The 17340-nt window shown below is 51.2% G+C and overlaps 1 protein-coding gene across 2 annotated transcripts in view; it reads right to left on the minus strand.

The window, feature by feature from the left end:
• Positions 1-1353: 1353 nt before the first annotated feature.
• IFFO2 (intermediate filament family orphan 2) overlaps positions 1354-17340 on the minus strand; it is a 48813-nt gene continuing 32826 nt past the window's right edge. The window contains exons 2-9 of one of the 2 annotated variants that reach the window (XM_057697958.1): positions 17278-17338; positions 15927-16022; positions 14607-14747; positions 13125-13264; positions 8406-8526; positions 8178-8270; positions 7031-7161; positions 1354-5816 (exon numbers count right to left, since the gene is read on the minus strand). In XM_057697958.1, the coding sequence (XP_057553941.1) occupies positions 5711-5816; positions 7031-7161; positions 8178-8270; positions 8406-8526; positions 13125-13264; positions 14607-14747; positions 15927-16022; positions 17278-17338 (889 nt within the window). In that variant the 3' untranslated portion in view covers positions 1354-5710. The remainder of the gene's footprint in view (positions 5817-7030; positions 7162-8177; positions 8271-8405; positions 8527-13124; positions 13265-14606; positions 14748-15926; positions 16023-17277; positions 17339-17340) is intronic. The other variant, XM_057697966.1, reaches the window with a different exon arrangement.

Here is a 17340-nt window from a genome sequence, read left to right on the forward strand (position 1 = left end):
AAGATGGCACAGTACAGTCAGCCTTCCCTATCCAAGGATGGGAAACCTGCAGGTTCAGAGAGCCATCTGTACATTAACCACAAGTCTTAGAGATGGTAGAAAGTAAATTGGAATTGGTAGTGGCTGTTTTTCTTCATCCTTGAAGAAAACCCTAGAGATATCACCTCACACTGGTTAGAATGGGCATCATCAGAAAATCTACAAACAGTAAATACTGGAGAGGGTGTGGAGAAAAGGGAACTCTCTTGCACTGTTGGTGGGAATATAAATATAAATATCCAGATGCAGCCACTATAGAGAACAGTATGGAGTTTCCTTGAAAAACTGAAAATAGAACTACCATATGACCCAGCAATCCCACTACTGGGCATATACCCAGAGAAAACCATAATTCAAAAAGACACATGCACTCCAGTGTTCATTGCGGCACTATTTACAATAGCCAGGACATGGAAGCAACCTAAATGTCCATCAACAGATGAATGGATAAAGAAGATGTGGTACATATATACAATGGAATATTACTCAGCTGTAAAGAGGAACGAAATTGGGACATTTGTAGAGACATGGCTGGACCTAGAGACTGTCATACAGAGTGAAGTGAGTCAGAAAGAGAAAAACAAATATCATAACACATATATGCGGAATATAGAAAAATGGTACAAATCAAGCAGTTTGCAAGGCAGAAACAGAGACACAGGTGTAGAGAACAAACATATGTATACCAAGCCGGTGGAAGGGGGAGGGAGGCGGGGGGGGGGGTTGGAGGGGAATGAATTGGGAGATTGGGATTGCCATATATACATTATTAATAAGAAAAAAAATCAAATTGTACACTTTAAATATATGCAGTTTATTGTATGTCAATTGCATCTCAATAGAAGTTCTTAAAGAAAAAAGAAGAAAAAAAAAGAAAGAAAACCCTAATCATGGGGCCCAGTTCACACTGGGCAATGTCTCCCTGAGTTCAGCCATTTACAAAAAGAAACTAGAATATTGGACAGTGTCAAATCCAGAGCCTGGGAGGTAGTCTTTCAAGGGCATACTGAGGAGGTGTAAGAAATGGGGTCGATGTGATTAACAGGATCTCAACTCCAAACCAGGCTATGCCAGTTATTCAGTCTGTGATCTCTCTGGTTCTCTTCCCCTTCTGTAAAATGTATATAATAATTCCTTCTTTAAATACTTCCAAAGATTTTATTGTGAGATGCAAATATAAAAGGTGATGTGAAATGTCCCTATTTGACCATTAATCAACTAATTACTTTGTTTTAGTGTTTGTGTGACCTGCCATCCTCTTGCCCCTCCCCCATCACCACTTTATCCTTAATTAAAAAAAAAAAGCACCATCAATTCTAAGACATTTCACTTTATTTAAAAGAAGCCAATATACAGGATATAAAGGGCATAATATTTACAACAGTACAGTAAACAGGTTGGTTTCCGGTAGGATCAGTAGTCTTTCAATGAGTATAAACCCCCCCTTCCCCTTGACACTAGACCCAGCTGGCAGACAAACAGCAACAGTGGGATGGGATGGGACTTCAGGACAGAAAGTCTCCCTGGATGGGACTAAAAATCAGGTAGATGCTAAAATGTCCACGAAGGGGTCTATGAGAGGGGGCGCCTTTGCCTCATTTCTTTGAGGGCTTGGCGGGAGGAATAGTGAGGGATTTGCCTGAGACGAACACACAGCCCGCCTTGAGCCTGGAAATCTTTGCTGATGGAAAATTCCCTTCCAGAGAGAATCTTCTTTTACCCACACCCACCCGGCCACTTCCAGACTCCCCAGTCTAGGAGAGTGCCCTTCTAGAACCAGAGCCTGGTGTCTCAAGGTGGAGGACCCAGGAAGCGCCCAGCACCCTAGTTCCTCATCCAGGGCCCTGGAAAAGCATAGCAAGGACTACATCCCAGGCCTTGGCCTGGGGTTGGCGCAGCCAGGGCCGGGCTATGGGCATCTCATGGCATTTGCATTCCTGCTCCAGCTGCCTGACAACCTGGGACCCACCGGAGCCCAGGCCCCAAGGAAGCTGTGTGCTCTCTAAACCAACAGCCATTGCCACCCACAGTCCGCTGCTTCTCAGCTCTCTCCCAAATACAGCTGACTTGGCAATGGGTCTTCGCAGACCAGAGTTCGAGCAACTAATCAGAGCTCACCTTCTAAAGCGGAGCGTGTCCCCTTCCTAGTGCTCCCTTTTCCTCCCACCACCCACCTCTGTTCTGAATTCCCCGCTGCCCACCCACTCCCACAAGTGCCCCCCTCCCCGGGACTTCCAAGGACCAAGGAGCTGGGAGATCAGGGACAAGGCAATGAGGTGAGGGATAACCTACACTCTGCTGAAGCCGCTTGTGGGTATGGATGAGTAGGTGGTAAGGATGGGGAGACAGGTGAGGGGTACTGAGTATATTCAATCCAGCAGCAACATGCATCTTGTCCACAGAAAAATGCTGGGCTACCATAACTGCCTACCCTAGATTTAAAAACAAAACCTTTCCTTTCATAAAAATAGATGAGAGTCTCTTGCTTTATAAATAGATTACATTTAGCTTAAGTTACACCTTATATGATCCCCTGCCCCCACACCCTCTCCCCCATCCCAAGCCAAAGTGGCTTCATTCTCCAAAGGTCATCTGAGCTACATCCACAGAGCAAAGTCCATGATGGACAGGCCCGTCAGAGACCTCTAGACATACTGCCACAAGAAAACAAAATGTGTTTACTTGCCAATCATTTTTGTTCCCTGTTCAGAGTCTCAGAGAAGTGTGTGTGTGTGTGTGTGTGTGTGTGTGTGTGTTCCACAACCAGGGAGCCCAAAGGAACTACTCTCCCTGCCCCTCTCCAATCCTCTCTTTTTATAAAACCCCCCAAAATAGGAGAGTGAGAGAGGGCAGCACAGGAGAGCCCATCTGAGAACAATTCTAAAATACCAATGTCAATATGACACTGGGCTAAGAAATAGAAAACCAAAATTAAGTATTTACATCTTTACAAAGGACGGACCAGTTCATCCCAACTGGACCTGGTGCTGCCCCAGCGAGCGTTGGGGTCTTTCTTGGCAAGCTGTGGGCCCATGGCAAGGGGACAAGCGGGGCCCACTGGCAACTAACTCAAAAAAGAACTTGGTGGGGAGGGAGGCAGCCAGGCCAAAACCCAGGATGGCACCCAGGAGGCAGGTCACTAACACTCTTGCTGTCTCCCCATCCACCGGCCCCAAATCCTTGCTCCCCAGGGAGAACGGCTATTGAAAACCAGCAGCATGGATCTTTCTGGCCAGCACCTGACTGTGGCTCCTGCTGTTTTCATACTCCCTAGATAAATTCAAAGTACCCTAGTCCCCAAAGACAAATATCCTATGTATACAAGGGGGAAAGCAAAAATAATACCATCAGACAGCAATCACCATGGTAACCTTAGCTACCCCCCAATACTTATATTGTTGCCTTACTGCCTTAACTCTAAAGATAGTTCTGTCACCCTCCCACCACCTTGACGAACAACCCAGGGCAGGCTTCCACTCCGCCTGCCTGCCCGCCCATGGCATTCAATGCCTCCTTCACCCTAGGCAGAGGAGGCCCGGGGGGTGGCCAATTTCCCACCCTCCCGGAAACGGAAAATCTTTTCAGCAGCTGAGGTCCAAGCCCAACTGGCTCTAACAACCTTTGGTTAAAATAAAAATAAAACAACGATAATAATAACAACAATAATAATCTGATATGTTTCAACCCTGTAACCTTTAGAACAAGGGTCAGTGAGAAGGAGGGGAAGGGGTTATCTCTTCTCCAAAACCTCATCCCTCCACGTACCTAACAAGGGACTATTTGGCTAATAAGAGATTCTGGGAATGGAAGACTTTCAGCCAGACTTTCCCAGGGAACCAGCAGGAGGGTCCCCCACAACAACAACAACAACAAAAGGAAGGAACTCACAATAAAGGCCACCAAGTTCTGATAAATAAAAATTACACACAATCTCTAACACTCTCCCTCTCTCTCTCCATACATATATATATTTATATAATATGAATATTATATACAATGGTTTTAAGACTGCAAAATAGGTGGGGGAAACGGAATAGAGAGGAGGCCCTTACAGATCACTGGTACCCTGGGGAGAAAAGACAGGGGGCCTGATCTACTCAAGGTCAGAGCCCCTCCTCTGCCTGCAATACAAGCAGTAGGTAGTGAGGCGCTCTGGTCCTTGGGCACATTTTGCTCCTCTGACCTCCAGGGGGAGCTCCTGGGCCAACAAAAACAAAAATTGGCAATCATACCCACAGTAGTGGGTCCCAAAAGAAATTAAAAAAAAAAAAAGCAAAGCCTGCTCTGCTGGTTCCGAGCTGAGATCTCGGGGTAGCCTCCATACAGTGCCCTTTGACTCGGGCCCACTCAAGCTGGGGGAGACACTGGCTCAGATTAACTCCCCAACTGGTCAATCAGTGAAACATAGAAAGAGGTGAGCTTATGTCCACGAGCAGAACATGGACAGGTCTCCCTCGAGCTCCTACTCCTGCCACCTGCTCTCTGCCAGCAGCCGCCGCTGCCTCCCTCCCCTCCCCTTTCTAATGCCTGCCAGTGGCCAAAGAGTGGGCGACTGGGGCACAGTGGAGAACCAAGATGGTGGCAGGCGGTACCCACCCAGCTTCACAATGGAGGGGGTGGATACCAGGTCTGGCCCCCTCCAGACTTTCTCACAGAGAAAGCACAGATCTATAACCCCTTATTGTTGGCTGGGAAAAAAACATCAAGTCATCAGGGTAATCAAAGACCCCCTCCACCCCCCACCCCACAGAAGTCCCAAGAAAGCAAGCAGTCAGGTGGCCGAGGGCTTTAAAGGACCCAGGCCTCACTACCGACCTTGACTGAAACCCTTCCCAAGTCAGTGCTCACCCTCAGAGGCTGCAGGAGAGATCGCCCTAGCTTCTGCCTCCCTCCCAGCTCCAGGAGAAAACCAGGGATCTGGGAGAGGGCCTCCCTTCCACAATGGTATAAGGCAAGCTGCTTTTTTTGTGTTTTGTTTTGTTTTTTGCATAGTAGTTTAAACACAGTGAGGTTCCACCTTCCCGCACAGTGCCTTGTCCCTCTGCTTTGCCACTCGATCCAAAAAGAAAAGGAAAATTTGTCTTCCCTCCCTCCTTCCATCTTTTCTCCCTTTCAGTAAGTGAAAAACCCTCAGGAAGTCCCCACCCCGGCCTGGAAAGGTCGACAAGGCAAACAGCTCCTTCCTGGGGGGAGGTGGGCCATCCCAAGTCCAATGCCGGCTGAGGAGGGAGGGCAGAGCTTATGGCCAATCATAGGAGCAGGTGGGAGGGTAGAAAATGGCATTGTACCACGCCAGGGGCCCCCGCCCTCACCTTAGAGTTTTGTATAAAAACACCTGCTAGGAATAATTCTTTGGAGCTCAAAGTGGCTCAGCTTAAGGGAAAAGGCACAGTTAACACTGCATCATCCGGACAGAAGTCTGCATTTGTAATGTGGAGAACAATAGAAATTGACAGCACCATTCCTTGGGTGGGTGGATGGAGAAGGGGCACTGGTTGGTGGTGGGCAGAAGGAAGGAAGGAAGCAGCGGTCCCTCGGGGCCTCCAGGAAAAGGAGGGCGTAGGAAGTCTGCGTGGCAAGGGCTGGAGCCCCACTTCCTGGCCCCGTGGGGAGAGGCGGGCAGAGGCCCCATCACCAAGACCACCAGGCATGGGCTGGGGGGCCTCAGTCATCAGCTGACCATGGGCTCCACATCCGCCTCCCGCTCAAACTCATCCTGGATCTCGTCTGTACTTCCTGAGTCGCTGCTGGCCACGGAGCTGGGGGACGGCGAATTCCTGGAAGGTGCAAGAGAACGGGGGATGTCAGAGGGAGGACAGCCTGAGGGGCCCCAAAGGGATTCAAAGAGCAGGAAAGATGGAGCAGCCATTCCTGGAAAACCTAGCCTCAGAGGGGGATCCTGTCCCGAGACCCACCCTTGCTCCGCTTTCCCTAGAATCTTCAAAGCTCAGGAGTTGAATGTGGCTATAGAGACCTCTGGGACGCCCTGCACCCGCCTCTAATTGCTTGATACTGAGAGCTCCTTGGGAGCAGAGACCATGGGTCAAGCTCAGTTCTTATGATCCCCTTACCTAACACAGGTCTGGGCAATTAACTCAGAGCCCAAAGGGAGGCCACACAGGTAGTGGTTAATAGCACTGGGTTCGAATTCTCACTTTAGCACTGCTGAGCGGGGGGGTGGTGCCTGGCGCAAGCTATTTACCCGCCTACGTGCAGGCTCCTCCATCCGAACAACGGAAATAACAACAGTGGCTTCTAGGAAGCAATGAGCTAAAGGGGACACACTAAGCCCAGGGCCACACACCAGACTTCCCCCGCCTCTCCCTCTCTTACAGTCCAAACAACAGCCTGCAAGAATATAGTCATAATAAGAGAAACAATTATAATTAACATATTTGTGCTTCGCGCCAAGCATTTTACATGTATTATCTCATTTTATTATTTGCATGTCTGTCTCCCCCGAAAGGCTGCATGTTCCTTGAGGGCAGGGGCTCTGTCTTTGTTCTGGTGTCCCCCCAGCAAATAAAAGAGGCCTGATGCATGTCAGTCTTCCCAGGGACAGACCCATGTGGCCTTGGGCTGGAAGATGGGAAAGAAAGGAAAATGGCTTCCTAAGGACACATGTGAGCCCCACCCACCTTCTTCACCCACCAAGTAGGCAAAAAGTGGGGTGTGGGTGCCAGGAGGGAAGGGGCTGTGACTGTTCTGTTCATCCCTGTATCCCCGTGGCCTTGCACAGAGCAACCTTCGACAGTAGCTGTTGAACCATCAGGGGCAGGATTGCTGTGGGAGTCCCGTGAGATTAGATGTGTAAGGCATTAGCACACAGTAGGTGGCTAATAGTCACTGGATGCATGGACACGTGGATAGACAGATGGACAGATGGGCTGGGCAGATGAAACCGCCAGGTTGTAAGCTGCAGCCTCACAAATCCCCTCCTCTCCCCAGAGGACATCAGCACTGCATCGCCAGGGAGGACAGGGCCGGGTACCTGTCTGCGGAGCCTTTGATGAGCCGGCGGCAGGTCTCCATCTGCACGTCCAGGCCCCGCTTCATGCTGCACATCTCCATGTACTCGTGCAAGTGTCGGTTCATGTCGCTCTTGGCCGTGGCCAGCTCCAGCTGAGAGGAACCAACATGGCATAAAGGGGAGGCCAAGTCATCCTTGTAGCAGACCTCTCAGTAACCTCCCATCCTCAGTGGTGGTGGCATCAGGGCCACCCCAGGACACCACACCCTCAGGGCCCTCCCTCTGCTTTCTGTATACTGATCCAGGGTTCCTAGAACCACTTTTGGTAGAAGGAGAATGGTTGCTTAGCAACTACTGGGGCAGCTTAGCAACACCAGCCCGTCCAGCATCCCTGCACCCCTTTATGTGGACTGGATTAGAAAAGTCCTGAAATCTCTTATGTTTCTGACCCTTCTCCTCTACCAAGAGATACATCCCCCAGGGAAGCAGCCAGCCTTCTCTTTCTCCAGCATGACAACAGCAGTGACTGTCACTGATAAATGTGACCAAGCACACTGGCCCCAGAGCAGAGCAAACTGGGCTTGCAGCCTGCTTCCTGGCTGGGGGCCTTGGGCAAGTCACTTGGTCTCTTTAAACCTCATTTCCTCCTCTGTAACATGGGGCACAGAGTACCTACTGCATAGGGTGCAGGCACCCACGTCCCCCTAGGTACATGCATAGGGTGTGCGGATACCAGGAAGGGTGTTTTTTTTTTTTTTTTAATTTATTTTTTTGGGGGGTACACCAGGTTCAATCATCTGTTTTTATACACATATCCCCGTATTCCCTCCCTTCCAGGAAGGGTGTATTTTTAAAGGGCTGAGTGCCTAGTGTCACTTGACATCACTCAAATATCAGTTCTCATTATTCTGCGATCATCATCTCCATCAAGTAACTTAAAATAAAAAGCTCTCTGGGCCAGACATGGACCAGCACCCCCATTTTACAGATTAGGAAACTGAGGCCTTAAGAGGGGTGCAACTTGCCCAACACCAGGCAGGGCGTTGGCAGGTCTCCTGACTCCTGATCCTGTGCCTGCCCCGCTCTCCCAGCCCACATCCACACCGGTACTTAATCACCAGGGTCTTGGGGATCACGACTGGGTGACATGAACGAGCGAGCCCCTCACCTCGATCTGGCCTATCGTCTCCTGGTACTCCTTGTCTCTCGTCTTGAAGAAGGATTCAGTCTCGTGGATCAAGTTGCCCAGGTTTTCGTCTTGCTGGGGAAACAGAACAGAGGGGACAACTTAGCTGGGTGGTGGGGGCTGCAGGGAAAGAACGGGGGATGAGGGATCATGGAAAGGAGGTGCCCCCAGTGCCCACCTCGCGGTTCTGGGAAGCCAGGCCCAGCTCACCTCGCCCTGCAGGTCGATGCTCGGATTGCAGTTGGTGAAGTCCTCCCAGAGCAGCAATGTGTCTTCATTCTCTTCCCACGTCAAGCTGTCACAGTCATCGTCAAAATCAAAGGTCTCCCGCCTGTGGGGGGACACAGGAGGGCATGAGTGAACGGAGCCAGGCTCCAGGGACCCAGATGGGGGAGAGTGAGGGGCACTGCCCTGATGGGTGGGCTCCTGCCAGGTGGCTGTCCAAAAAGACAGGGGTGGTGGCTGAAGGGGCCACATAAACTCCTTGGAGTTTAACTCTTTTCAAATGCAGAATGTATTTATGTACTATTTATACAATTTAAAATGTATATTCCTAAAGATGCTGGGCTTTCATTAACGGAGACTAAAGATATTTTCCTCCTGAGTCCAATCTTATGACTGTTTTCCTGTCATTTAATAAATCATTCCTGGAGGCCCTACTATGCCCAAGGTGATAACCTTCTCTGCAACTTGGAAAGGTGGGTATTATTATTCCCATTTTACAGATGAGGAAACTGCAGCTCAGAAAGAATAATTCACTTGCCCAAAGTCACACTAAGCCAGCCTGTACCAGAAACTAGGGCTGATAAAAAAAAAGAACAAAATAATGCCATTTGTAGGAACGTGGATGGACCTAGAGATACTGAGTGAAGTAAGTCAGAGAAAGACAAATATCATATGATATCGCCTATATGTAGGTTTTTTTTAAAAGGGTACAAATGAACTTATCTACAAAACAGAAATCAAGTTACAGATGTAGAAAACAAATTTACCATTACCAGGGGGTAAGGGAGGGAGGGAGAGATACATTGGGATATTGGGCTTGACATGTAGATACTACTGTACATAAAATAGATAACTAATAAGGACCTACTGTACAGCACAGGGAACTCTACTCAACACTCCATAATGGCGGTACATGGGAAAAGAATCTTAAAAAGAGTGGATATATGTATATGTATAACAGATTCACTTTGCTATATACCTGAAACTAACACAACATTGTAAATCAATTATACTCCAATAAAATTTTTTAGAAAAAAGGAAAAGAAACTAGGACTGAAAGCCAGATCTTCCTGTTTCCTATGGCTTTTTCCTGCCCATCAAAACATCACCAAGCACCTACTGTGTGCTGGGCACAGGACTGGCCACTAGGCACATATTAAAATGCAATTCATTCCATCCTCAACAACAATCCTATGAGGTGAGCATGACTGCTAGTCCCATTTTACAGGTAAGGAAATTGAGGCTCAGAGGGATTAGGTGGCCTTCTAGAATAATACAAGCTGTAAACTGGATTTGAACGCAAAGCCTGAGTGATTTCTGGGCTTCCCTATTCACTAGAATTGGAAGTAGGGTGATGGACAGTACCAGTGTGCCTGGGGCTGAAAAGGTTCTGGAGATGCACTGGTTATTCCAACTACAGGGGACTGCAAAAATCATTCAGCCCAATATAACCATTATTCAGATGGGAAGGCTGAGGTTTGCAGGAGTGAAATCACTTGAGCGGGTGAATCAGCTGCAGAGGAAGATGTGAGTCCCAAGTCCTGATTCCCATCCCAGGGCTCTCCCCACTGCCCACACTCACTCCTTCAACTACTTTCAGGACTGTATAGGGCATTGCTCCCAACCTGCTGACAACGGACCAGACTGGAGCCACTGGGCAGAGCTCAAGAATCTCAAGAAAAGAGCTGTCCAGAGCACCCCTGGAGCCAGGTTCCCCACCAAAAAGTGGTTCCTGCGGGAGCCTGCAGATGGCTCCCTGCATCCAGGGACCAGAGCTGGGGCAGGGCTGCAGAGTGAGGCACTGCCCCTTCCCCCTGAGAGACAGCTCCAGGCGAGCCCCTGGGTCAAGGGTCGACCCACGGCCGCATCACATACTAGACTGCTGACCTCACTTCCTTCCCAGCGGCTGGGACCCAAAGGAAACCCCAGCTGAGTAACGGGGAATTAGAAAGGACAGGAAGCTGGACAAGAGAAAGGGCTGGGAAGAGGCACCTCCACTCCCCCCAGATCTGGAGGGCAGGGCTAAGGAGGAGAGCTGGCCACGGTGCAGAGAAAGGAGCAGATTCCTTCCCTTCCCCTTGGTCTGAAACCTAAGCAACCTATTTTGATCAAAACAAAACAGCCCTGACACAGGTGCTTTATTCAAAGACTTCAGAGGAACTGGCCGCGAGCAGCTTCTGGCTTGGGTCTCAGCCCATAGCCCTGCAGAGCTGTCAGTGGGAGGGGGCCAGGGCCCCGCCTAGGGTACGGTCTGCATGGCCTTGGCTAGAACTACAAGGGTGGAGGGGTGATTAGAGGATTTTTTCTTAACTTAGGCAACTTTACAACCAGATCAATCTGATTGGATACTGAACCCAGTTTCGACCTGTCAACACTCAGGTGCCCATTTCTGCAGCATCAGAAAGGAAGCTCTTTCGTACACCCGGCAGCACAGCTTTCGGCTCACCCCCTTCCTGGGCAACCTATGGATTCCTCGTGACTTTATGAAAACTAGGGACAATAATTTCTTCAGAGAAGTCCTTTAATTTAACCAAATGAACCCAGCCTGGGTCTCTGGAGCATAAGACCCTGCTCTACACTCAGGAATGCCCACAGCCACATTCAGAAAACCTAGACCCAACCAAGGGTTCTCTTCCAAAGCCCCTCTCATTAGCAAAAGATGAGAATACGAGAATTGGGGGAGGGGGGTGTTGAAAGATGACTCAAAAGTCTAGGAGTCTCCTTGTCACCCTCAAAACAGCAAACCCCACAAACACAGCCCCATCTCAGTTTTGTTTCAAGGGAACAGCAAGCATAGGGAAGTGTCAGGCAAACCCATCCTGCCAGGGTCCGACTCCTGTCTTCCTGACGAGTCAGCACAGTGGGGATGGTGTGGCAGGGGAGACAGAAGAGGGAAACCTCTTCTGAGCACAAAGACAGCTCTGGACTGAGAGTCCGGGGCCTGGTTCTGTCCCAAATCGCCCCACCCTCTCTGAGCCTCAGTTTCCTCATCTATGCGATGAAGGGGTTAGGTGGAGTGATCTTTGGACTCTACCACGCTAGGCCAGCCCTGAGCATTGTAGACTGCGTCAGGAGAGGCCTGTACCCCTGGCTTTTGAAAGGAGTATGATGGCAGGAGGATCTGCTGATAGGAGGTGCCCTCCGGAGGGGCACTGGGAGCTCGGTGACAGCTCTTCAGAGCCAAGCGCTCAAATCCAGCCCTGCTGTTGGAAACCCAGGATTCCAAGGAAGGGGCATCAGGCCAGAAAGCATGCTCGGACCTGAGACTCAAATGCAAGGGGGTGGGGGGAGGTGGGGGTAGAGAGAGAGGACTCTAGTCCTGGGCAAAAGCTGAGTTTTCGGGGCTCAGGGTCCCAACTGCAAGGGACTCTGGCAAGAGAGCAGGCAAGAGCAGGCCAGCGGGGCAGAGGGAAAGATGGACTCCAGAGACCCAGTCCCAGCCTGCCCTCTGACTCAAGGCCCTTAGGTGAGTCAGCCCATGCCCGCAGCTGCACGCTCCCCTCCCCTCCCCCACCCCACACCAGGATACTCTATGGATTAGAGGCAAAGGTGGACCAGCATTGCAAGTATAGCACTAGATGGACCAAGGCTACAATGCCTCCCTGCCCCAGATGCCTGTACCTAAGCCAGCTTCTAGTAAACCAGCTGTCTGCAGGGGCGGGAGAGGGCTGCCCAGATTGGCAGCATGTGACAATTTCCCATCATGGCAAATTTTAAGTTAATGTGCTATCGCTAAACCTGGAGTGGGCAGACATGCATTCAATTAGCTCCCACGAGCCAGTACAAACCGCCTCCAGCCCACCACTGACCATACGCAGCTCAGACTCTGCCACTAACCCAGGCAGCAGCCCATTTCAAGGAGAAAAAAAAAAAAAAAAGTTGTAACTTGGTGTAGTGATGGATGTTAACTAGAATGTGTGAGCATTTCACAACATATACAAATACCAAAACGATGTCACATCTCTAGAATGAACAGTTGTGTACAGGAGGCAGAAGAGCAAACATTTTTGTCTTGCTTTTAATCCTGGTAGGAAAGCATTTTGTCTTGCGTTACTAAGATATTAGCTGCAGATTTTTACAGATGAATTTTATTAAGTGGAGGAAGTTCCTTCAACTTCTAATTTACAGAGAGTTTTTGTCATCAATGGGTGTTGAATTTTGCTAAGCAGTTTTTTCATTTAACCGGGCTGATCATATGTTTGTATTTTTCCTTCTGTTAATATGGTGAATGATATTGATTGGTTTTCAATTTTTAAACTGAGTTTGAAGCCCAGAGATATACTCCAGTTCATTATCATTTATTATTCTTGTTATCTGATTAGCCTGTGACCTGCTAATATATCATTAAAAGACCTTTTATATATGTTAATAAAGGACACTGATCTGTAAAAATAAATAAATAATAGATAGATAATTAATTAATAGAATGCTACATTTCAGTTATATCTCAATTTAAAAGAAAAAAAGAAAAAAAGACTCGCCCACCAATATGACCACCATTACCAATTTGGCCCTTTGTGAAAATGTGCAACCCCCCAAATAATAAATGTTGCAAATGAATCCAAATCCTTTCAGAACACTGTGCCGGCCAAAAAAAACATCTGCAGACTACTTTCAGCCCAGCTCACCGGTGTGCCACCCCTGTCCCAGCAATCTGGGGAGACGGGGAGGAGCCCCCAGCGCCAGGGCAGCAGGGATACTCACAGCTGGTTAAACATGCGTTTCATCTCATCTGTGATGTTCATGGAGCCGACCTCGTCATCAGAGAACCGGTTCACCTCCCCGTCCTGCTCAGAGATGTCATCGTCTGAAGCCACCTTACGTTCTTTCTTTTTGGGGACCACCTGACCCGGAAAGGAAAAGATCAAGGTCACTGGGAGGTTCTGCTGGGATGGAGGGCGGGGTGGACTGGGAAGGGAGACAGCGTCCCATAGGATGGATGGAGCGTGGCTGGGGCAGCCACTGCCAGGAAAGATGCCGGGTCCTCTAAGAAGCAGGAGGCGTTAGCAGGAAGCGTGAGGTGGGGAGACATGCAGGATGGAGGAACAGATGGCCTGGACCCTTCCCTGCCCTGGGAGGCCTGGTGGTTGGGCCGGCTCAGCTTGCCCCTTCACCAGAGAGGCTGCCCCGTGATTTGGGGAGAGGAGCAGGCCAGACTGGGATGTCTCAGAGCCACCCAGAGAGACAGAGAACCCTACAGAGGCGCAGACAGCTCCATGCTTCCCAGAGCCCTCCTGCTCACATGCAAAGGTGACAGGCAGGCAGCCCCGTGTTCAACAAGCTTCCTCCACTCCAAGCACACAAGACGTGACAAACCAGACAAAGGTTGAAATGATCCCTTGCTTCCGCGCAGAGGGGCAGCAAGAAGGCACGAGGTGGACAGTGGGCCCCAGGGAAGCCCAGACCTCACCCCACTACATCCAAAGTCACACACTTAAAGCGACAACACGCCCTACTGCCCTGGACTCAAGCAAAAGCCAAACCACAACCCAAAACTCAAGAAGCAGCCTTTGGAGAATGACGCACGCCCTTTGGGCAGCTGGACCAGCCCCCAAGCCCTCCCTGGAGGACACTCACCAGGGCTAACCCATTGCCTTCGCTCAGGACACACACACTTGCTCGTTGAGGGGGTGGGGGGATGGGGGAGGGGGGTATTAAATGAGTCTCGATGTGGGAATGAAAAAGAGTCAACAGGTCAACAGTTCCTCCTCTGAATTCTGAGGCTCATGGACCAGCGCTCAGGCCAGCTCACCCAGGGCTCCCACAGCCTGGCCAGGGCTCCCCGACCATAGCACTGATACCCAGTTCCGGCTCCCAGAGGAAGAGGCAGGAAGCAGGGCAGTGGACCCAGGGTGGACGGGTGGACTGAGCCCTGGAGGGTCCAGAGACCCAAGTCCTAGTCCCAGCTCTGCCATGTCCTTCCTGGAGCCCGTCACACATACCCCCGCACCCCCCGGGTGAGTGGTGTCCTCAGCCACAGGATGAAGCGGTCAGCCTTGATGATGGAGTCGGACTTGCCTATGAGTCTATGCGTCCCTGATTCTGCGTTTTTCCTGGGGAGGCCAGAGGGTTGGGCAAACGCTACCTCGGGAGGGAAGGGGCATGGGCAGGGCGTGAGGCGAACGAGGGGTGGAGGGTGGCGGGCAGCTGGGAGTGGTGGCTGGTGAGCAGGGCAGCCCTAGTCACCTGGAAGATCTTGGACACGTCTTCCGAGTTCCGCTGCTGTGCGACATCGCACAGCTTGGCCGTGATATCGATTCGGCGGCAGATGTCCATGTCCACCTTCATGGCCTTTTCTTGGATCTTTGTGTCCAGGTCTGTCATGGGCTGCAGGGAGGACAGCAGGGGGTTACGTGAGCGAGGGATGGAGCAAGCATGGGGGGTTGGGGAGGCGCTCCCAGGCTCCGGCTGGACAGAGGGGTGGGGAGACCCCCAGGTTTCGGGCGGGAGGCCCTGCCGTCCGAGGGGTCCTTGAGCCTTTTCTGGGCATGAAGGGTTGGGACAGCTGCTCGGGTTCAGGGCAGGGGGTGGAGGGACTGTGGGAGCCGAGGGCTTCGGCGCCGAGTGGACACAATGTGAGACCATGTTTGCCGGTCTCCCTAAGGGCTGGAAGGCATCCTCTCAGCAGACACAGCGTCAGTGTTTATTTTGTCAGAGCAAAGAAAAACGAAAGTCAAGTCCCACGGCTGAAAGACCTCCCTGCTTTCCCACCGGGCCTGCCCCACCTGTCCCCTGCACAGATTTCTCCCACAACTGATGGTGGGGGGGGTGCCTAGGAGGAGGGGGGTCCCCCAGACCCCGGGGAGGGGACCCCAGGCGGCCTCTTCCAGCCACCCCAGCCTCACACCCTTCAGGACCAGAAGCCACACCAGGCCGAGTCACGTCTACTGGGCTCCTTCTCCTTCGTGGAGACTCTCTCGACATACTACCCGCTGCTTGCAGGTGGCAGGAAACCGGGTCCCAGCAGGAAGGAGGTCCTTGCTGCCAACAGCTGCCCCTGCCCACAGCTACTCAGAGGGGCTCCAACCGTCCCAAGGACGCACACACTGGCCTGTCCCGACTTTACAAAGCAAACCCTGCTGAAGACCGCTGGCCCGGGGAGCCTCTCAGACCGGCGCAGACCAGACCGGTGGTCTCCTTCCACCTGCCGTTGGCCCCCCACCGCGTCTAGACACTGAGGCCCACGGCCACCACCTGCCCTCACCGTGGTGAGCCGGCAGGAGTCGGAGCAAACACACACAGACCATCAGAGGAGCCCGGGGAGGGCGGGATGGGTTAAGCGGCAGATTAATGCATCTCTACTCAGACCGAAGGAAGCGGAAGTGGGGAGGGGGCGGGGAGGGGGGCCTGGTCTCCGATGCATCCGTCATCCTCACGGGTCAAACGCAGCCAGCCAGGACTCTAACTAGAAGCCGAGCTCCGGAGCCTCGGAGTGAATGAAGCGTTTGGCATGATGGGTGTGGGGGGAGGTCAGGATGCCTGGGGATGGCGGCCGGTGGCACTTACGTCACTCATGAGCCCCTTAAACACCACCAGCTCGGCCTTGAGACGCTCAATCTTCTCGTTCATCTCCTCCTGGATGGCTTCCGCCTCCTGCGCTGCCTATGGGGGACGGAGATGGGGCAGGTTTTAGGGGGGCTGGGCTGCCTGATGGAGGGAGGGGCTGGACACCTGGGTCCAAAGCCCCAAACACCTGACGTCCAACCAAGCGCCAGGTGCCTTTGTGCCAGGGAAGGAAGGGGTGCCAAGGACCTTGTCCCCACCTGGCTCCCCACTCAGCCCTTGCTCAGCACAGGGCACCACTCAGCCTAAAACACTTCTCCAAGGGTTATTGATTGTATGGAAAAATCCATGGCAGACATTAAGAGAAAAAGTGGATGTAAAAAGTGGATGTAAAAGGGATCCCAATAGGTTAAAATAGTAGGTCAATTCATGTGAAACTGCCAATATTTGACTATCTCCAATCTCCAGAATGGCAACATCACATACATCAACCTACTTGAAAGTGCACATCTAGGGCTTGTATGTATCTGCACGAAAAAGACCAGAAGGTCACACACCAATTTATCAACAGTGGAGGGGGGGAGAACTGGAGGTAAGTGTTATTTTCTTCTTCGTGCTTTTCTGAATTTTCCAAATATTTGACCATAAGGATGTTATGTTTGTAAAGTAAAAAATACTTTTCTTATAAAAGAAAGCGGGGTAGAGGAGAACATTCATCCTTTTCCTTCTGCGTATGGACTTTATTTTAATCTGTCTCAAACTTCCTTAGAAGATCATTGCTTATTTTCTTTTTTTTGGTTATTTATTTATTTATTTAGACGATCAATGCTTTAAATATCAGAAGGCAATGTTTCTAAATATGAAAAAGAGCTTTTCATGCTTTCTTGTGGGGTCGCCATTCTCGTACCCATTTGGCTGAGAGGAAAACAGAGGCCGAGAAGGTAACGTTTGCTGCCCAGGGTACACAGCAGGCGAGTGAGAAGCAGGGCCCCGAACACAGAGCCACCGAGCCAGAAGAGCAAAAGAAAGTCCTCACACCCGCCACAGAGCACCCGCTGGGGCTGGGAGCCCACCTGGTGACATGGCCACTGCCCTCTCCAAGTCACTCAGCCCCGAGTCTTCCTGCAAGCCGAGGGCAGTACCAGGACTCCTGTGCCCGAGCTTTTCCGCACCTCTCTGCTGGCGCCTTCCCAGCCCCGAAGCAGGGGAAGCGGAAGAGGCCCCCAGCTCCATCGAGGAGAGACTGAGGCATAAGGAGGTAACACAGCATAGTGGGTCTGCTGGGAAATGCCCCCGGCTTTGCCCCTTGGCCGCGTGGTTCTTCCAAGAGCCTCTGCTGGTCGGGACCTCTTACCTCCTGCAGCGTGTCCACCATGGTCTGCAGGTTCATGCGCTTGGCGAGCTCCTCCTCCCATCT

Source organism: Hippopotamus amphibius, chromosome 1, assembly GCF_030028045.1.
Source record: "Hippopotamus amphibius kiboko isolate mHipAmp2 chromosome 1, mHipAmp2.hap2, whole genome shotgun sequence".
Classification (NCBI taxonomy): Eukaryota; Metazoa; Chordata; class Mammalia; order Artiodactyla; family Hippopotamidae; genus Hippopotamus; species Hippopotamus amphibius.